This window comes from Bison bison, unplaced genomic scaffold (assembly GCF_000754665.1).
Source record: "Bison bison bison isolate TAMUID 2011002044 unplaced genomic scaffold, Bison_UMD1.0 scf7180017864388, whole genome shotgun sequence".
Lineage (NCBI taxonomy): Eukaryota > Metazoa > Chordata > Mammalia > Artiodactyla > Bovidae > Bison > Bison bison.
In genome coordinates this window covers 5,953,830-5,975,791 of record NW_011494960.1, presented here as the reverse complement: position 1 = coordinate 5,975,791, position 21,962 = coordinate 5,953,830, and the positions used below count along the sequence as shown (strand labels likewise).

The 21,962-nt window shown below is 50.2% G+C and overlaps 1 protein-coding gene across 2 annotated transcripts in view; it reads right to left on the bottom strand.

Annotated features, from left to right (window-relative positions):
• PTPN5 (protein tyrosine phosphatase, non-receptor type 5 (striatum-enriched)) overlaps positions 1 to 21,395 on the bottom strand; it is a 34,644-nt gene extending 13,249 nt beyond the window's left edge. The window contains exons 1-3 of one of the 2 annotated variants that reach the window (XM_010858431.1): positions 21,371 to 21,395; positions 636 to 829; positions 1 to 68 (exon numbers count right to left, since the gene is read on the bottom strand). The exon at positions 1 to 68 is cut by the window's left edge and continues 5 nt beyond it. In XM_010858431.1, the coding sequence (XP_010856733.1) occupies positions 1 to 68; positions 636 to 829; positions 21,371 to 21,395 (287 nt within the window). Of the gene's footprint in view, positions 69 to 630; positions 830 to 21,370 lie in introns of both variants that reach the window. The other variant, XM_010858432.1, reaches the window with a different exon arrangement.
• Positions 21,396 to 21,962: the final 567 nt, after the last annotated feature.

The window sequence follows — 21,962 nt, the reverse complement described above, 5'->3', positions numbered from 1 at the left end:
ACGACGTCTGTGGTGTTCTGTGTCCAGATGGGGCCAAAGCCGCTGAGCCAGAGCATCCCACAGGCGAGCTGGGGTGGCCGGGGCCAGCGCACTGAGTTCGGAGTCTGGCCTCCTTGCCCCCATATCTCCCCATCCGCCCCCCCCCCCGCCCCCGGCTTCAAGAGTTCACCTGGAGCCTCAACCTACTGCCTACCCCACCTCACTGCCCCCACCAAAGTCTGGACTGTGCAACAGAGGCAAGGGCCTAGGACTTTGCCTGGAGAAAATCTGACTTAAGGGAGCCTTTGCAGAGGGGAGCCCACCACCCCACCAGGTATACATATCACAGGGAGAGTCTCCTAGAGGTCCCTCCAGAGAGAGGAAGTCCTCAGAAGGACGCCCGCAGGGCCATGGGGGGCGGGGAGCCAGGCCTGCATCCCTGCTTCTGAGCTCAGCGCATGAGCGGCTCAGCCCTCAAGGCTGTGGCTTGGAACGCCAGGCTTCTCCTCACACCAGCCGGAGGGCCACAGGCACGAGGGACACCAGGAAGGCCCCTCACTCCTCTGTGTCCCCTGGTGGCCATCTTGGGGAGGCAGTGGAGGCCGTCCCTCAACCCGCCCTCCCTCCAGGCCCCGCGAGGCCTGTGATGTCCTTACCAGGAACTGGGAGGCAGCCAACAGGCACAGGCTGCTTCTGGCAGTGAGGGAGTGGCTCCCGGCGCCTCGAGGTGGCGGCTTCTGAGCTGGCTCTGAGGGCGGTGAAGCAGGTGGGGGCGGTGGCATCTCTCTCTGTGAGGCCGCGGGCCCCTCGGCCTGGTCCAGCGCCTCCATCCCTACCGGCTGGGGGACACCTGCAGAAGGTGACAACGTGGCCGGTGACCCGGGCCCTGCCGACCCCGCGGGCCGCTCCTTCTAGGGTTGCCGTGGCTTCCTCTCAATCCAAGATCAGCCAGCCTGGCTCCACTTCCAGCAGTCACCCTCGATTAGCAAAGCAATATTCACCTACCTTCGTCAGAAAGAGCTAAGTGTGGGTGGACAAATTATTTCTCTTTTATTTCTCCAGTAACAGAGTTAAAATGGCAGGAGGTTTTTCAGGGAGTTAACATCGTGGTGTTTACACAGCTTCATTCTGTTCCCATTTCTTAAGGAAACAAAAAACAACCACCTCAAACTCAATTAAAAGAGAGAGAGATGGAAAAAAAAGGCACAGCATAACCAGGCCGTGACCCTAAACAGCTCACCCACGCCTGCCCTCCCGGTTTTTGTCTCTCATGTTCTGTACCCTGACTTGGCAAGGTCACAGCCGCATGCCCCTGCCCCACCTTGAGACACCACACGGAGGGGAGTGGGGGTGGTCACGTAGCAGTGGAGCAAAGCCTTGGGGCAGCAGAACCGATGTCAATGTCTGGGATCCACTTCCGGTCTGTCCCTGGTTGTGTGACCTTGGAAGAGTCGCCCCCTCCTTGCTGGACCTCAGTTTCCACACCTCAAAAGCAGGGGCAAAGCTCCTGCCTTGGCTTTCTAACTGTGTTTCAGGGAGCCCTGGCGTTTTTCTCGGGTGACCCAGCTATGACCAGGTGCTCTGAATCTCCATACCCAAGCCTCAGCCATGGAAGCTGTTCAGTGGCATTCCATATAGTGGGTACCCTCTAAGATCATTTCAACACAAGCCACCACTAAACAAGTCTGAACAGCACTGGGCTAGAGCTGAGGCCCCAGTGGAGTGGGGGATTCCGGCAGCACCACCTTACTGAACTCCCCATCCTAACTGACACTGTCTAGTCTACTGCCAGGAAGAGAGGGACCATGGGACTCCCCTGGCAGTGGTCCGGTGGTTAAGACTGTTTCCAATGCAGGGGACGTGGGTTCAATCCCTGGTCAGGGAACTAAGATTCCAAGTGCCATGTGGTGGTGTGGCCAAAAAAAAAGAGGGACCAGCGAAACAGATGTGTATGGCTTGACAGTGAGGACAGTTCACATATTATGTATACGGGACAATGGACTCCTTTTCTGGATGGGGGCTTGGAATAGCCATAGCCAAGACACCATGTCTGCATGCTCGATTGCTTATGTGACAAATTCTTACTGAACCTCTCCCACTGCCTGGATCAACAGTGTGGAGCAGAGAGCTGGGTCCTGGAGACGCCTGTACTTCTAGGCCAGTATTTCCCTCTCTTCCCAGACCTGGCCCTGTATGGCTCCCCACCCGCTGTGGTCCAGCCACACTTCTTGGCAGTCCCTCAGGTGAACCCACCCACTGTGTTCTGAGAATCTTGTCCTCTCTGCCAGGAACATTCCTCCAACATCCTGCTCCCCTCACCTGCCTCCAAAACACTTTGCCAAGTTAACTCCTACTCATCCTGTAGAACTCCATCATTTGTCTCCTAAAGCAGGTCCTCCCCGTCATACACACCTGGCAACCCACGTCTCTCCTTCATATGGCCAGCAGAAATAATACACTTGGAGCACAGCCCTGCTCAGAGTGCTCTGCTCATGTTAATCTATTCACTCTTCATGGTACCCTATGAAGTTGGCACTCCTGTTATCCTCATTTTACAGAAGAGGAAGGTAAGGTGCAGAGAGGCTAAGTGGTGGGTTTGAACTAAGCCGCCTGGACAGGGATTTGATTTAGGTCATACCTGAATGGTCTAGTGGGTTTCCCTACTTTCTTCAATTTAAGTCTGAATTTGGCAATAAGGAGTTCATGATCTGAGCCACAGTCAGTTCCTGGTCTTGTTTTTGCTGACTGTATAATGCTTCTCCATCTTTGGCTGCAAAGAATATAATCAATTTGATTTCGGTATTGACCATCTGGTGATGTCCACGTGTAGAATCTTCTCTTGTGTTGTTGGAAGAGGGTGTTTGCTATGACCAGTGCATTCTCTTAGCAAAACTCTGTTGGCCTTTGCCCTGTTTCATTTTGTACTTAACAGGCAAATATGCCTGTTACTCCAGGTAGCTCTTAAATTCCTACTTTTGCATTCCTGTCCCCTATGATGAAAACGACATCCTTTTTGGGTGTTAGTTCTAGAAGGTCTTGTGGGTCTTCACTGCTGCTGCTGCTGCTAAGTCGCTTCAGTCGTGTGTGACTCTGTGCGACCCCATAGACTGCAGCCCACCAGGCTCCCCCGTCCCTGGGATTCTCCAGGCAAGAACACTGGAGTGGGTTGTCATTTCCTTCTCCAAAGCATGAAAGTGTAAAGTGAAACTGAAGTCGCTCAGTCGTGTCCGACTCTTCGCGACCCCATGGACTGCAGCCTACCAGGCTCCTCCATCCATGGGATTTTCCAGGCAAGAGTGCTGGATTGGGGTGCCATTGCCTTCTCCGGTGGGTCTTCACAGAAATGTTCAAACTTTAGCTTCTTTGGTGTTACTTGTTGGGGCATAGACTAGGATTGCTGTGATATTGAATGGTTTGCCTTGGAAATGAACAGAGATCATTCTGTCATTTTTGAGACTGCACCCAAGTACTGCATTTCAGACTTTTTTGTTGACTATGAGGGCTACTCCATTTCTTCTAAGGGACTCTTGGCCACAGTAGTAGATATAATGGTCATCTGAATTAAATTCACCTGTTCCAGTCCATTTTAGTTCACTGATTCCTAAAATGTTGATGTTCACTCTTGCCATCTCCTGTTTGACCACTTCTAATTTACCTTGATTCATGGACCTAACATTCCAGGTTCCTATGCAATACTGTTTTTTACAGCATCGCATTTTACTTCCATCACCAGTCACATCCACAACTGGGTGATGTTTTTGCTTTGGTTCTGTCTCTTCTTTCTTTCTGGAGTTATTTCTCCACTCTTCTCCAGTAGCATACTGGGCACCTACCAACGTGAGGAGTTCATCATCATATATTTTTGCCTTTCCATACTGTTCATGAGGTTCTCAAGGCAAGAATACTGAAGTGGTTTGCCATTCCCTTCTCCAGTGCAATAATACATGATGGTTTTTACGTGTTCAAATTTATAATGTTTAGTATAGCACCTAGCATAGAACTAAAACAAATAATAGGTTTCTAATAACTATTGATTGATTGTAGTCAAGAATAATTAGCTACAGTACGTGAACTATGAACTTCCAGATGTTCAATCTGGATTTAGAAAAGGCAGAGGAACCAGAGATTAAATTGTCAACATCTGCTGGATCATCAAAAAAGCAAGAGAATTCCAGAAAAACATCTACTTCTGCTTTATTGATTACACCAAAGTCTTTGACTGTGTAGATCACAACAAACTGTGGAAAATTCTCCAAGAGATGGGAATACCAGACCACCTTACCTGCCTCCTGAGAAATCTGTATGCAGGTCAAGAAGCAACAGTTAGAATCAGGGAACAACAGACTGGTTCCAAATTGGAAAAGGAGTATGTCAACGCTATATATTGTCACCCTGCTTATTTAACTTTTATATGCAGAGTACATCATGTGAAATGCTGGGCTGGATGAAGCACAAGCTGGAATCAAGATTGCAGGAAGAAATAACAATAACCTCATATACGCAGATGATACCACCCTTATGGCAGAAATCAAAGCACTAAAGAGCCTCTTGATGAAAGTGAAAGAGGAGAGTGAAAAAGCTGACTTAAAACTCAACAGTCAAAAAACTAAGATCATGGCAACTGGTCCCATCACTTCATTGCAAATAGATGGGGGAAACAATGGAAACAGTGAGATAATTTATTTTGTGGGGCTCCAAAATCACTGCAGATGGTGACAGCAGCCATGAAATTAAGAGATGCTTGCTCCTTGGAAGAAAAGTTATGACCAACCTAGACAGCATATTAAAAAGCAAAGATGTTACTTTGCCAACAAAGGCCCGTCTAGTGAAGGCTATGGTTTTTCCAGTAGTCATGTATGGATGTGAGAGTTGGACCATAAAGAAAGCTGAGTGCTGAAGAATTGATGCTTTTGAGCTGTGGTGTTGGAGAAGACTCTTGAGCGTCCCTTGGACTGCAAGGAGATCCAACCAGTCCATCCTAAAGGAAATCAGCCCAGAATATTTATTGGAAGGACTGATGCTGAAGCTGAAACTCCAATACTTTGGCCACCTGGCGCAAAGAATTGACTCATTGGAAAAGACCCTGATACTGGGAAAGATTGAAGGTGGGAGGAGAAGGGGACGACAGAGGATGAGATGGTTGGATGGCATCACCAACTCGATGGACATGAATTTGAGCAAGCTCCGGGAGTTGGTGATAGACAGGGAGGCCTGGTGTGCTGCAGTCCATGGGGCTGCAAAAAGTCGGACACTACTGAGTGACTGAACTGAACCTGGACAGTCCCTTGAACTACATTACACTCCCTATAGTGTGTCCAAATTATTTGTTGAATATCATCTTTCCCAGTCCTTTGTAAGTTCCATGACGGGAAGAGCAGTTTCGGTCATCATGATTGTCCACAGCATATAGCATCAGCGCTAGGGTGTAGGTCTACAGTAAATATTTCTGTGGTGAGTGAATGAGGATGGACAAGTGATAGACAAGGACGATGATACATTTGAAAAGTTGTGCTGGGAACTTCCCTGGTGGTTCATTGGTTGAGAGTCTGCCTTGCAATGCAGGGGACGTGGGTTCAATTCCTGGTACAGGAACTAAGAGCCCACACACCTCGAAGCCCGCGTGCTGCAACTAGAAAGCCTGTACACCACAACTGGAGAGCCAATGTGCAGCACCTAGAACCCGACGCAACCAAATAAATAAATGAATACATAAATAAATTTAAAGAAAAGAAAAGCTGTGATGACGACAGTAGATCCTATAGATGAAACATCCAACGTGGCACCTGGCACCCATCTTGGCACTAAGTGCTCAAGACACATCAGATAATAATGACCAAATGTAACTCCTGCCTTTAAAGGCTCAAGTCAGCTGGGTAAAACAGGCCTGTGGATCCGTATTTACCATATAGCACATTAAGTGAAAAATCTAAGTGCTGGTGGAGCCTAGGGGCCTCTGCCTTTGCCCTGGGAGGCTACTGTTACTAACCACATGAGCAGACACCTCAGATCCTGGCCAGCAAGGTGAAAAAGGAAAAGCCGCTGTTAAGAGATGGATCGCATCGGAAGTCGAAAGTTTCCACGACTAAGCAGAAGGTCAGTTACTCAAGCCGCAAGTTTTCCACCCACACCCTCAGAAACAGTGGTCGATACGTGATTGCAAATATGGATGGGTGGGACAGGTACAGCTCAAAGGCTACAGGGCTTGACTTGTGACACTCACACTGGACCCTGGGCAATCCGTTCTCCTTCCTGGGTCTCAGTTCCCTTAATTGTAAGAAGAGGGAGAGCTCAGAGCTTCTCAGGTGTTTCTCCCATCTTCAGAGTGGAGGGGACATGGGTCTTTGGGGAAAGACTGCAAGTCACATGACCTGGTCTTTGCTGCTTTGTTTTAAAATTCATGAGCGTTCTTTATTCTATTCTGTGGCATATCTGCACTTGTTTTGATCTTAATGTTTTTTTCCCCTCCCAAAGCTTGGAATCAAATTTATGCTTCAGGAAAATGTTCTACATTTATCCTGTGGCTTTGCCCTCAGGGGTACATGCACCCCAGTCTGAGAAGCCTGGAACCTGCCTGCAATAAAACATCATCATGCTGCCGTTAAAAATGACTCTGTAGATGAATATTTAATAACAGGGGAAGAAATTTCAATGGTGTGGAGTAAGAAAGGCAAAGTTACAAAACAGCTTTCTCTGCTTGGCCTCAAAAACTAAGAAAGTATAAACATACATATAAAAAGGTGGAGAATCCCGGATGAATGCAGAGAGGTTGGGGACTTCCCTGGTGGTTCAGTGGTTGAGAATCTGCCTTCCAATGCAGGGGACGAGGCTTCAATCCCTGGTTGGGGAACTAAGATCTCATATGCTTCAGGGAAACTAAGCCCGTGTGCCACAACTAGAGAAGTTCATGCAATGAAGACCCATTGCAGGTAAAATTAAACAACAACAACAAAAAGATGACGGATTAACTCAAGTGGTGCTCAGTGAGCATGAAGCACAGTGGATGCTGGGCACATAGTAAGTGCTCAATGAACTTCATACACGGTACGTGGGAAGAACAGAAGTAGGGTAGTAACAATAGTTTTTGGAGGATGGTGAGAACAGAGTGATATTTTTCATTGTTACTTACTCTAAATTTCCTATAATAATGGGCACATACATATAGAGATAAATATATATGTATATACATATTTATTTATTAATATTTGTAATGAGGAAAAATATTTTTAAAAAGAGGGTACCATTCTGAGTTCAGATATAACAAGGCCTGGTTAGTATTCCTGGGTCCAGGGCCCTGATGCTGACCTGTCGCGTCTAAATGCAAGTGGGGGGACTGGAGAGATGGAGAGGGAGTGCAAGGCTCTGTGAGACCCACCCAACAGGAGCATAGCCACTCAGAACACTGGTCCCCTGACGATGCTCCACCATCACATTTGCATATGAAAGATGGCAGGTTAACTGCCTGGCACCTTATGGGGGTGGAAGAAAAACTGTAGGTTTGAAGGGTCCTGTATGTACCTTTCAGAGACAAGGGTGGAGGCTGGTCTTTTTTTTAAACTTACAGAGTACCTGGCAGTCCTGGAGTCCAGGTGAATCCAACTGAGCGTGTACCTTTCAGGGCTGGGCTTATTTAAAACCTTTCCTGGACAGAAATCTAACATGTCTTCACTCAGGAAGATGCCTGCACACACACACAGACACACACACACACACCCTCAGTTCTGTATATAGTTCTGGAGGGGATCCATGGACCTCAGGTTAAGAACCTCAGATCTCAGGGGTGGGGAGCGAAGGTCTGTGATCAGGTGGCAGAGGGAGGTAGAGAACTGGGCTGATTTTAGTCTCTGCTCATTCATGTGTGAGTTCAACACACGTTGAGTACCAATTATATGCTGTGCCAAGCACTGGACTAGGTTTTATGGATACACACAGAGCAGTGAACGGGCTTCCCTGGTGGCTCAGATGGTAAAGAATCTGCCTGCAATGTGTGAGACCTGGGTTTGATCCCTGTGTTGGGAAGATCCCCTGGAGGAGGGCTTGGCCACCCACTCCAGTATTCTTGCCTGGAGAATCCCCATGGACAGAGGTGCCTGGCGGGCTACAGTCCATGGGGTCACAAAGAGTTGGACACGACTGAGCGACTCAGCACAGCACATACAGCAGTGAACAACACCGTGCCTGCCCACGTGAACCACTGAGGTCCTGGCCCACTTTGTTCTTTGGGTTCTGCTCCTAGAGATCACACGGGCCCTTCTCCTCACTCTGTCCATCCTTCCACTCACTGTCCTGCTCGGGAATGAGAGCGCCAGCTCTCTGGGCAGCCCCATGCAGCTCCCGGAGCGCCTGTGTGCACGCAGCTCCTTTTGCTTCTCTCGGCAGCAGCCCCCCACCCTGGGGGGTAGGCATTAGCATCACCAACCCCGTTCTGCCGGTGAGAGGCGGGTGCTTGTGTCAAGGACTGGCTTTTCAGTAGTTCACAGCGAGGTAGCTCCTCTGTCACGCATGGAGCCCTGACTCAGAGGCAGCTTGCCGACAGCAACGAAACACCCGGCTCCTCACCGGCTAGCCTCCTGCATGGGGTGAAGGGGATTTTTCAGGCATGGAAATTGGGCTGAGCGAGCTGAAGTGGCTTGCCCAAGTACAGGCAGACCCAAGAGGCAAACCCTGGTCTTCCTGATACCCAGTGATCTTTCTGCTTTCCCAAACTGCTGCTCAAGAAAGGGCCACTATGGCAAAGGCGGGGAGACGATGAGAACCTGGGAGGCAAGGAGGGAGCCCCTATGTCTGGGGGATCCTTGAACCCTAACCAGCAGCATGGGGGTGGTGGTGTGGCTTTTGTGCCTGATCCTGGCTGACGGCTCCTCAAAGCCTGCATCATATGAAAGGGAGGCTCACGGGAAGGCAGGGGCTCTGTACCCTGGGCCAAAGCTCTAGGGGCTCTGGGTAGAGCACGCAGGCAAAGGGCCTTGAGAGTTTAGCTGGCAAGTGGCAACACCGTGACCCCTCTCCTGTCACCTGGCACCCAGGTCCCACCACCAAACTCTGCAGCCAGAGTGTGCCCTGGAGCTGGCAACACCTGAGCCCAGGAACCCACGGCTGCTCCTGCTGGTGACTCATCCTTGGAGCTGCCAGCTGCCATCCATCAGGACTGGAGCAGGAGGCTGGCTCAGCCTGTTCCTGTTGACATGAGGAGGGAGCTCCTGGCCCATTCAGCTTTTCTTCCCTTCCCAAACATGGCCAGGAGGGACCTACCCACCATACCGACACAGTCACAGGGCTGCTGACCAGCGGAACACCACGCTTAGCCCTGCCAGGGCTTCTAGAACCACTGATGGGCAGAGTCTGACTGGCCCTGAGGGTCATCTGGTCTAGTCCGCTGCTTTCTCAAACAGGGAAACTGAGGCCAAGAGGGAAAGTGGCTTGCTGTAGGTTATCAGCCAGCCGCAGGCGGAGCCAGGACCACTGAGGGCTAAGGCCTACCGAGTGCTCACCACATGTGGGCGCTGCTCTAAGTGCTTCATATATATTAACTCATTTAATCTTCAATAGCCCTAGGAGGTACTGCTCTCACTCCCATTTTACAGATGAGGAAACTGAGGCACATGGTGCTCAGTCACTTGGCCGAGGTCAGCTGATAATGGGCAGAAGCTAAGACCAGAAACCAGGCAGCTTGCAGCCACAGCCCATACCACGAACCAACCCACCAGATGAGACTACCTCCAGTGATCTGCTCTCCTTACCTGGGCATTCTTAAGAACGCATGCCTGACCTTAAGAATGCACGCGTTCACAAGTATTGCCTCATCCCTGTGGGAAATGGTGCTTGGCGCCACAGCCCATCACTGTGTGTGAAACCCCACCCTCAGACATGGACACTTGTTTATAGGATTGCTGCTCCTACCTCACTGTGGGGAGGAAGGGAGTAGAGGCTAGAGGGGCAGGAGGCTGAGTGCTGTTTGCAGACCCCCGAGGAGGCTGTGCTAGGGGAAGGGGGCCTGTCAAGAGATGAGAACAGGACCAACGTGTGGCTGCTCTTGGGAAGTAGATTTCCAAGTATCTCAGAGACACTATGGGTTCAGTTCCAGGCCACTGCAATATAGCAAATAGCGCAATAAAGCAAGTCACACTAGTTATTTGGTTTCCCAATGCATACAAAGTTACGTTTATACACTTCTAAAGTTTATTAAGTGTGCAGTAGCATTATATCTGAAAAAAAAAATCAATGTACAACTTTAAAAAATAATGCTGCTTTAAAAATGGCACTGACAGACTTGCTTGATGCAGGGTTGCCACAAAACTTCAATTCATGAAAAACGCAGTGTCTGTGAAGCTGGGTAAAGCGAAGTGCGGTAAAGGGCAGTACGCCTGTAACAAGAGCCAGCTCTTGGACCTGGCCCCACCGAGTCAGGACTGCAGCCCCGGCAGTCTCTACAAGAGGCTTGTATTCTGGACAGGAAGCTCGTTCTGTGGGGACTTCCAACAAAAGCTCTGGAATCACCAGACTTAGGTTTGAACCCCGATGGTGCCACTGACAACCTGTGTGGCCCTGGGGAAGCAACTCAATCTCTCCTCCAGACAACAGATCCACTAAGTCTTGCTAGCTGGGGTCTGAGGATGCCATCAAGTAAAAAAAATGCCCAGTGCTTCACATGGTCCCTGGCACATGGTGAACACTCAGTAAACAGCAGCAGAATTTAGAGAGGAAGGGGAAGACGGGAGGGAAGCACAAGGGGCAGGCAGCAGGACTTTCCTTTCATCTGCCAGGCGAGCCCCTCAGCAGGGCAGTGGGGGCCCTGCACCCTACATGGGCAGGGACTTTGAGGGTGCCGGCAGGCACCTGGGGTCGGTGGATGGAGTGGACATGGGCTGGGGGTGGCAGAAGTGGGGAAGCTTTGTCTCTCTCAGTTAATTAAATCTGAAATGCTAACAAGTTTCCAAAACAAAAGCCAACTCAAGTACTCTTTAGATGGCATATAATAAAATGGTTCTATCTGAAATTGCAAACAGCTTTGTTGCTGCAAACAAAGGCTCGGTTCTTTGTGCCTCTCTGGAGCGGAGGCCCAGAAGTACAAGGGTGAAAAGGGTCAGTGAAACTCTGAGGGTGCAGTGCCTTCCTCCCTCGAGCCCATGGTGAGAACTAAAAGAACACATGGAGAGGCCCTGAGAGGTGGGGCCAGAGGTTCCAAGTGCCTGAGACGAAAGCACCAACATGGAGCGAGGGGGGGACAGACTTGGGAGAGCCTCTTGCTCCACGCTCCCACTTCACAGATGAAGAAACTGAGGTCTAGAGAGTAAAAGGCAGAACCAGGACTGGCGTGCATGTCTTTAACCCTCTGTTTCGGTTCTCACTCACTGAGCCAGCAAGGGATGTTGCATAGGGCCGTCTGTGGGTGTCTGATAGTCTGAGGCCTCCCTCCCTGGAAGCAGGAGGGTGGGTCCTGCTAAGTGCCCTCAGAGGTCTTAGAAAGTCCAGGGGATAGGGGGTGAGCAAGGTCGACCCAAGATCCTGCCTCCCCCGTCCAGGGACAGATATGCTGACAAACCCCAGCCCAGCAGAGGCTGCTGCTTTCAGATAGCCCTCGGCAACCAGGGAGGCTCACAACACTGGCCAAGTGGCGGGGGGCCTGGCTAGCAGTTCTGGCTCTGTTAACTAGTGGGCTCTGTGGCCCTCGGCATCTCATGGCCTCTGTGGGCCTCAGAGGCCTACTGTAAATTCAGAGTGTGCCTAGAGATCTCTAAGGGTCCTTCTGGCACTAAAGATCCACTGTTTCCTTAAAAAAAAAAAAAGCAAACAAATCTGAGCCCTTGCTGTAGTTTTATTCAATGGCTGCCCTTTGTTCTTGGGATAAGGACCCAGATCCCCGCCATGGCCATCAATAATGGCCCAGCATGCTCCTGTGTGTCTCCCTAGCCTCCACCCACACCACTTCCTCCTGGTTTTCTGTGTTCCAGTTTCTTTCAGATTCTCTGCTGGAACCAATCTGGGAAGTAGAAAACTCTAGAAATGAGTGCTTCCGCTGGGGGGGTGGGGGGTGGGGATTGGGGTGGGGAATCCTTACACAGTCCCAGGAAACACACAAGCCAAAGTTCCCTCCTGTGCTACCTGTGGTGGGCTGGGAGGAGGGGGGCACCTACACGTCCATCGCTTGGGGGAGCTGGTAGGCCATGTGCAGATCCAGAGACACACTGGGGAATACACTGCAAGGCTTGGGAGCAAAGGGTCAGAGGACAGATGGCACTGTGGAAGGATCTCAGAAACGGGGCTGCTGACGAGAAGACTGAGATTGAATGCAACAGGTACAAATTTAAAATAGACACACATGCACGAAATATTGCCCCCTGTTCTACAAGAGAACACAGAAACAAAGGAACAAAATACACATGAAACATTAGAGCACATTAACTACAAGGAGAAGGGACACGGCAGTGGGAGACAAAAGAGAAAAATAAATGAACGAAACCAGAGAGGGGCCTTGTGAGGACCTCTGAAGGTAACCAGGCCGCACACAGGGGAGTATGCCTGACAGTACTCTAAAGCTGCCAACCATCACCACCCTCTCATCTCCCAGGTCTAAACAAAACCAGCTGAGCTGGAAGTGGGGCCAAGGGCCAGTGTGGAAAGAATGAACGAAAGCAGAGGACCCTTCAAGCTGCCCGCGTCCTGGAACTGGGAGAGCTGTAGAGAGAGGACTCCGCCACGATTCATAGACTTAGTGAAACAGCTGACTGCCAAGGACCCCTGAGTTTCTCTTTGTCTGAATGGGTTCACCAACATGCCGTAAGTAATTTCATTGGCTTTCTGGAGGGAGATTCCATGCCTTGGTGACTGTCTCCATAGATGCCCCTGCAGGATTAACCAACTCCTGTTAAGATCCTTGGGGCCGGGGCTTCCCTGCTGGTCCAGTGGTAAAGAATCCGCCTGCCAATGCAGGAGCCATGGGTTTGATCCCTGGTTCAGGAAGACCCCACATGCAATGGAGCAACCAAGCTTGTGTGCCACAAGTACTCAGCCTGCGCCCTAGAGCCCAGAAGCTGCAACTACGGAGCCCACGTGCCACAGCTACCGAAGCCCGAGGGCCCTAGAGCCTGTGGCTTCAGGAGAAGCCACTGCAATGAAGCCACAACTAGAGAGCAGCTGCCACTTGCTGCAACTAGAGAAAAGACCACACAGCAGTGAAGACCCAACACAGCTAAAAAAAGAAAAAAATCCCTGGGGTTGGGTCAGCCCCAGACTGCCAGGCTGAGCAGGGCCCTGCACTCCCCCTTCTGGCCATACCACTCCCCAGGAGACGAGAGGTCCACTGGGCCCAGGATATGTGCCCATGCCCCTCTTTTCAGGCCATGCTTTGACAGTGAGGACTCCAGGACCCTCTGTCCAAATGGCCTGAAGCCTTCAGGAAGGCAGGAACACCATTCTGAGGGGAGACATGGCCTTCCACAAGGGTATCTTTAGGTCTGAGGGGTGACCGAGGGTCAGCTAGCAGGGTGGAGTGTGGACCGTGCTTGCACACACAGACTGACGTGCCCCTATGCATGCACACAAGAGCCCCCACCATGCAGGACAGGGCAGGGGGTGGCGCCCCACCTGCAGTCTGACCTTGGTCCCTGCCAACGTTGGGAACAGGCCTGCCCATGGAGCTGCCTGCTGGCAGTGCTGTGTACAACACACGGTGACATCATGCCATCATCAGCACCTACTGTTGTCTTTTTTAAAAAATACTTTTATCTTTGTTTATTTTTCGCTGCGCTGGGTTTCTGTTGCTGCGTGGGTTTTTCTCGAGCTGTGTTAAGAAGGGACTACCCTCCAGCGCTGGCGTGTGGGCTGCTTACTGCAGTGGCTTCTCTCGTTGTGGAGCACGGGCCCTAGGGTGCTTGGACTCAGTAGCTGCAGCTCCCCAGGTCTAGAGCGCAGGCTTCATGGTTGTGGAGTATGGGCTTGGCTGCTCTGCGGCATGAGGGCTCCTCTGGGATCAGGGATCGAACCTATGTCTCCTGTATCGGCAGGTGGATCCTTTACCACTGAGCCACCAGGGAAGCCAAGGAAGCCCCTTATTCACCTCCTTCCTCTGCCCCACGGCCCTGAGGAAGCTGCTGGTCCCAGGCCAGGCCTGCACTGGTGCTTTCGGCAGGAGCCAAGGCCCCAGCATCAGCAGGCTTGCCTCGTTCCTCGCAAATGTGAACACCTACACACAGAAGGGGGGTTGGGGAGTGTGAGTTTGCATGTATAAGTGTGTTTGGGTGACTGTGAGCAAGTAAATGAGCAAGGAAGTGAGCAAGCAAGGGGGAAGTACAAGAGGAGGGTGAGCATGTGGAAAAGAGTGTGTGCATGCTGGAAAAAAACCTATGTGCACACAGGGGAGTGTGTGCACGCCCTTGTCCATCACAGCACCTAGGAACTGCATGCAGTGAGGGCTGGGGACAGGGTGGAGAAGCAGAGGGAAGGAACAAGCCTGCTTATCTGCACATGCAGGAGAAGGGGGCGTGGCTTCAGGAAAGAAAGAGCCCTAAAGAGGAAACAGTGAACAAGGAAGTGTGTCCGCCTCTAAGCTCATCTCTCGTGGAAAGGGCTGGATGACAGGGCGATGGAGCTGAGAGGTCTTGGGTGCGCAAGAGGAAGAAGACGCGCAGGTGTGGCAGCTGCGTGTGCCCAGGGGACTGAGTGTGGGTATGACGTGCACGTGAATACATGAGCATGAGGCTGTGACAAGTGAGCAAACACCAGCACGTGTGCGCCTGCGTGGAACGCCTCCGGGCGTGCGAGCGAGCCTGCCTGTCCCGGGGGCAGCTGTGGGCTGCCTGCAGGTGTTGGCGATGCCTGATGATGTTTTCGCCCAGAAATCTCAGTCTGGGAGGATTGGATGACCTGCTTGGCGCCAGCTCAGGTCTGGATGACCGCGGCCCCAGGAATGTTGGCCGTGTTGCCCCCGCCTGGCAGTGTGTGTAGGAATGAGTGAGTCACCCAGGAATGGCTGGTCCTCACTCTGCCTTGCCTCTTAGTCTTGCCCAGTGGGGAAGACAGCTGGGAGGGGGAGAGATTACTCAAGGGCTGTATTTTTACACCATCGTTATGCAACTGCTTGCCAGGCCCGTGGGCTCATTCTAAAGGCCCAATGTCCCAAGTCTCTGGTCCTGTATATCTCCATCTCCTTTTAGGTCCAAGTGGAGGCTTAGGTCAGTGGTTCTGGCTGATGAAAACTGTGGAAGTCTACTCCTTATCAGGTTTCAGGGCTACCCTATTCATAATGCCAAGCCCCATCCCACCCCACCCCTCGCGTCCCAGTCCTTTCCAACCCCTCCTTGCTTGGCTTTGATTTCTCCATAGCACTATCACCATCTGCCCTACTATGTATTCTCCTTATTTATTGTCTATCTTTTGCTTAATAGCAATGCCTATGTATTTTTTTTAACATTTATTTATTTGGTCGTGCCAGGTCTTAGCTGCAGCACAAAGGATCTTCAATTTTTACTGCAGCACGTGCAATCTTTTTTAGTTTCGGCATGTGGGACATAGTTCCCTGACCAGGGATCAAACCCGGACCCTTGCATTGAGAGCCGGGACTCTTCGCCACTGGATCACCAGGGAAGTCCCACAGATGTTTATGCAATACTCGCTACATTCCAGGCACTGTTTTGCGCTCCATTCATTCATTTCATCCTCCAACAGTTCCACGTGGGAGTGAATGTTATTCTTGCGGTTTTTGTAAACGGAAGGTACTAAGAGGCTAAGGAGCCTGCCCACAATCACCCCGGTGGTGGAGCCACGTTTGGGTTCAGAATGCCTGATCTTAGCTAGTTCACGATCCTGTCCTGTGAGGGTGGAAAATTTTCTCAGGTTGGCTCACTGTTAATTTCTAGTACTTACAGAGTGCCTGGCACATGGAGGTGGTCAATGAATGGTGAGTAAACGGATGAAGAGATGAGTGAATAAATGCTGCCACGGAGGACGGAAGAGAGAGGCCATTACCTTCGAAGAGCTCATGGCCCCATGGAGGAAACAGACAAAAAGTTATTTCAGTATCAATCAAGATGTCTAGAGGGGCACATAACTTGCCTGAGCCCTGGCAGGCAGGCTTCCCAGAGCCAGAGCACAGATGGAGACAGGCATAGTGACGTCACCCAACTCCTCCTAATGCCTCCCTGGAGACATACACACCTTAGTTACTTCTGCCTCAGTCCACAAGGTGCCAGGAGAAGATGATGGCTAAATGGTGACAAGGAAACAGAATGGGGCAGTGGCTCCTGGGCTCCGGAAGGAAATTGCCTGGAATAAAGCCTCCCTCTACCAAACACCAGCTAAACGAAGCTGGACAGACTCTCTAACTTCTCTGGACCCTGGTCCTTTCTTCTATGAGAAAACTTAAAGTGTTAGTAGCTCAGTTGTGTCTGACTCTTTACGACCCCATGGACTGTAGCCCACCAAGCTTCTCTGTCCATGAAATTGTCCAGCCAAGGATAATGGAGTGGGTAGCCATTCCCTTCTCCAGGGGATCTTTCGGACCCAGGGATCGAACCCAGGTATCCTGCACTGCAGCGGATTCTTTATCGTCTGAGCCACCAGGAAAGCCCCTTTCTTCTATGAGATGGGGGATAGCAAATAATATCTGATTTCTTAGGGCAATCATTGTATTTCCTAGGGAAATAATACCTAATTTCCCAGGGCAATCATTGTTTCCTAGGGAAACAATGGAAACAGTGAGACTTTATTTTCTTGGGCTCCAAAATCACTGCAGATAGTGACTGCAGCCATGAAATTAAAAGACGCTTGCTCCTTGGAAGAAAAGCTATGACCAACCTAGAAAGCATATTAAAAAGCAGAGACATTACTTTGCCTACAAAGGTCTGTCTAGTCAAAGCTATGGTTTTTCCAGTAGTCATGTATGGATGTGAGAGTTGGACTATAAAGAAAGCTGAGTGCCGAGGAACTGATGCTTTTGAACTGTAGTGTGGGAGAAGGCTCTTGAGAGTCCCTTGGACTGCAAGGAGACCAAACCAGTCAATCCGTAAGGAAATCAGTCATTGGAAGGACTGATGCTGAAGCTCCAATACTTTGGCCACCTGATTCGAAGAACTGACTCATTTGAAAACACCCTGATGCTGGGAAAGATTGAGGGCAGGAGGAGAAGGGGACGACAGAGGATGAGATGGTTGGATGGCATCACCGACTCGATGAACATGAGTTTGAGCAAGCTTTGGGAGTTGGTGATGGACCGGGAAGCCTGGCATGCTGCAGTCCATGGGGTCGCAGAGAGTCGAACATGACTGAGCCACTGAACTGAACTGAACTTCCTAGGGCAGCAGAGAGGACTGAGTGAGATATGTACTATATTATGATTCAGAAGAAATTTATAATTGGTCATTCAGATGACCAAAATATATATTTCTCATATATACTTGGCCTTTATCCACAGTTCCTAGCTCATATCTTCCAAAACCTTTGCAATTTCTAGAGCTAGAAGAGCAATGAGATAATATTTGGTCACATCTTTAGCTCCTGAAAATGCTTCAGGGAAGGTGCCTTTTGGATCCCACCCAAGGATGGGGGCTGGTAGCCAGGAGAACCATGTGATTAGAGCACTGGAACTTTCCAGTCCCAGGCCTGACCTCAAAACGGAATCATTCACCAATGGCCAACGATTTAATCAATCGTGTTTATGTAATACAGTCTCAGGAAACATCCAAAAGGACAGGACTGGAGAGCCTGCGGGCCAGTGACCGCACGGATGCGGGGAGAGTGGTGCTGGGAGAGGAAGGGGCCTCCAAGCAGGGAAACCGACACCCTGCCCGACGCACTGTCTTCGGTCTGGGCGGTCATCTTCTGCATCCTTTAATATCCTCTTATAATAAATTGGGGATCTAAAAATGTTTCTCTGAGTTCTGAGAGCCATTCTAGCAAACCTGAGGGCAGTGTTGTGGGAACCTCTGATATAGAGCCAATCATAGGTCGGAAGTACAGGTGACCTTCAGGACTTGCGATTGGCATCCTGAGTTGGAGGGGGTTGTTGGAACCTCCAGTTGGTAGCGGGTCACCAAAAAGCACAGGTAACAACCTGGGCTTGTGACTGGCATCTGAAGTGGAGGGTGGATTTGTGGGCTCGAGCCCTTTACCTGTGGACTCTGACGCTCTCTCCCAGTAGAGAGTGTTAGGAATGAGCTGACTCCTCACATACCCTGCTGGCGTCCCCGCCCCTTGGCTTACATGTAAAAGCATTTAGTACAGTGCCTGGCACCAGGAGGGCAATGTGCTGGCCCTGTGGAGGTGATCACTACTCCCCTTCCATCCTCTGCTGGTTGTTGGCTTTTGGGGAGGAATGGGAAAGAGGGTTGGAACACATCACGCTTATTACTGCAGCCTCTCTGCAGTGGCTTCATGCTATTTTCCAGAAGCAGCTCCAAGCAGGGCAAGGACTATGCTTATTCCTAGCACATTTCACTATATTCCTAGCATAGCATCTGACACACAGTAGGTGCTCAACAAGTATTTGTGGAATGACTGCTCGTGTGATTACATTTATTTCATCCTGGTGAGGATAAATGTACACATTGTTGTCTCCATTCACAAAGGACTAGAGCACCAGCGAGGTTAAGTGACTTGTCCATAAACACACAGCTTGTATACAGAACAGCCGGATTCTAAGGCCAGACCCGGAGTTCTTTCCTCCACACTATGCTACTCTGGATTCCTATACACTATGTCCTATTTTCTGTAGATTTTTTTCTAGCCAGTGGGGCCATCCCTGTTTGTAGAATCATCTCTGAATTCTATGACTCATATCTGAATCACAGAACCGTTTAACAGTTGAAAGGACTGTGATGTCATCTCGACCTCCCACCCTTTGAGGAAATTTCCAACGTCTATCCGGACAATACTTGAATGCCTCGAGTGACGGAACACTCATTTTGTCTTGAATTATCAAGTTCCGGGACCAGATTTCTTTTAAAGTCAAAAAGAAAGTTCTGTATCCTGTGGGCCAACAAGGTCTCTTTTTAAAAATTTTATGTATTGGATTTATGCCCTCTTTCTGAGACATACAGAATGGATATGCTGTCCCCTTCACAACACAGCCTTTCAGATGTTTGTGGACAGCTCTCATAGCCCTTTGGAGTATTTTTTTTCTCAAGATAGCTGTTTTGGGTTCCCACAAGGACTCTGGTGAGATGGCATCCATCCTAGCCTACCTTAAACGTGAACGTGAAGTCGCTCAGTCGTGTCCGACCCCATGGGCCTGCACCAGGCTCCTCCGTCCGTGGGATTTTCTAGGCAAGAGTACTGGAGTGGGTTGCCATTTCCTTCTCCAGGGAATCTTTCCGACCCAGGGATCGAACCCAGGTCTCCCGCATTGTAGACAGAAGCTTTACCATCTGAGCCACCAGGGAAGCCCTAGCCTACTTTAACAGGCCATCAAAAGTGTTTTGAGCAATGGCACCCCCTACTGGACAAGTTATGAATTACGTCAAAGGGCCAAATGCTCATTAGGAGGCCGGAGGCGCTTCATCAGTTACTGGGGTCCCGGCTCCTGGTGTGAATAAAACAACTGCTTAAACAGTCATCGCTATTCTCTCAGCACTGAAACATGTATATTATCATACATGAAACAGATCGCCAGTCCAGGTTCGATGCATGAGACAGGGTGCTCAGGGCTGGTGCACTGGGATGACCCAGAGGCATGGGATGGGGAGGGAGGTGGAAGGGGGGTTCAGGATGGGGAACACGTGTACACCCGTGGTGGATTCATATCAATGTATGGCAAAAACCACTACAATATTGTAAAGTAATTAGCCTCCAACTAAAATAAATAAATTAAAAAAACAAACAGTCATCGCTTTAGAGTCACACCTAGTTATTTTCTGTGTCTTTCTTAAAGAGGGTCGCTGAAGACTCAATACTCTAAGCTTCCTTGCCAATCATGAGGTTTCTGACAAGCTACAGGTCTGAGCTGAGTGCCGAAGAATTGATGCTCTTGAACTGTGGTGCTGGAGAAGACTCTTGAGAGTCCCTTGGACTGCAAAGAGATCCAACCAGTCCATCCTAAAGGAGATCAGTCCTGGGTGTTCATTGGAAGGACTGATGCTGAAGCTGAAACTTCACTACTTTGGCCACCTGATGCGAAGAGCTGACTCATTGGAAAAGACCCTGACACTGGGAAAGATTGAAGGCGGGAGGAGAAGGGGACGATAGGGGATGAGATGGTTGGATGACTTGATGGACATGAGTTTGAGTAAACTCCGGGAGTTGGTGATGGACAGGGAGGCCTGGTGTGCTGCAGTCCATGGGGTCGAAAAGAGTTGGACACGACTGAGCTGAACTGAACAGGTCTGAGACTTCAAAATTAGAATTCAAAAGCTGTTGATTTTTCCTTAACAAAAAGGTCTGGCAAGGGAGGGGCTTCCCTGGTGGCTCAGGTGGTAAATAATTCACCTGTAATGCAGGAAACCTGGGTTTGATCTGTGGTTGGGAAGTTCTGCTGAAGGAGGAAATGGCAATCCACTCCAGTACTCTTGCCTGGAAAAATCTCATGGGCAGAGGAGCCTGGTGGGCTAGTCCATGGGGTTGCAGAGTCGGACATGACTGAGTAATTAACACTAACACTTTTGGAAAAGGAAATATGAAAATGTATGCGGTGTGACAGGATTATGGTGATTTTTCTTTTCCTTTTTTTTTTTTAACTTGTCTTTATTTTCTAATATTTCTACAATGGATATTTGTTATTAGGAGGGAAAAATCAATAAAAACTTTCATAAAAGGTAAAAGCACACAAAACAACTTCCTCCACCCTCCTTCCTTCCTTCCTTCCTTCCTTCCAAAGCAATTTATCATGACTTAGGTATCTGGTCTCTAACTGGGATGGGCTGCCACCTCATGGGCAGGAGTGCCTTGGTAATAGCTCTGTGGTGACAGCAATGGCCACGGTCCACACTCCGCGCAAGAGCAGTGAATGGGACCCAGGCAGTATAACTGGATGTTCACAGCCAGGCTTCTCCCCAGCCCTGTCAAGGCGTTTCTCCACATCGTCCCCCTACCCTTGATTCATGCCACGGAGAGGCTGTCGTTTCCTCATCTTACCTTTCGAAGTCTGCCCAGTATACCACTGGCCAGTGGTCATGTCCCAGTCAAGTCTGGACTCCCTAGCTCTCCACCCGTCTCGCCACCCTCCCCACACACCTTCAGCTGCCTGCTCTTCCCTCCAGCTGAGTCTAGAGCAGCTCCAAATGGTATCAGAAAGACATCAGGGATTAGCAAAACAAATCTTCACTGAAACGAAGACCTACAGACCAGCCAAGTCACTCCTCTCGAGCTGATTCACAGCCACCCAGGTTCTCCTCCAGCCCCAGGGTCCTTGGGGACTCTCTGCCTCCATTCAGAGCTCTGGGAGCACCTGGGTGCTGGGAAGACTCACCGGGCAGCCTCTCGCTGCAGCACATGTCCAGGGCCCCTCCCTCGGAGTCATCAGCAGTGTGGTTCTCTTGCTCTCACTCCTGCAGCAGGACGAAAAATGGGAGGTGAGGCTGTTGATGAGTGGGGATCAAGACAAAACCCTGAGCAAAGAGGAAAAGCCTTCCTTTCCTGCACCGGGTCCTTTGGAATAACCCTGTCCCATTAGGGGGACCTGAGGAAAAGACCAACCTACGGAGGGGTCAAGCTGGAGAGGCAGGGGCAGAGTTTTGCAGGTGTCTTCCACGTGGGATAACCAGTAGCAGCATCACTAAACCACCATCAGCACCATATCTCCACCATAGAAGGAGGGCTTACGTCATGCAAAGCACTTCACAAACTTTATCACACTGAGTCTTCACCAGGACCCCATGAATTAGGGATCATTCCACTTGGCTCAGAGAAATTAAGTATCCTGCCTCAGGTCACAAAGCACCTTCGGGTAGAGTGGGGTATGAAATTACAGTCTAGGACTCCAGGCTCACATTTGCACTGCTGTGCCATTCTACCTCCGAGCTTCTGTGGGTTTGAACCATGAGTGGTCAAGAGGGATCTGG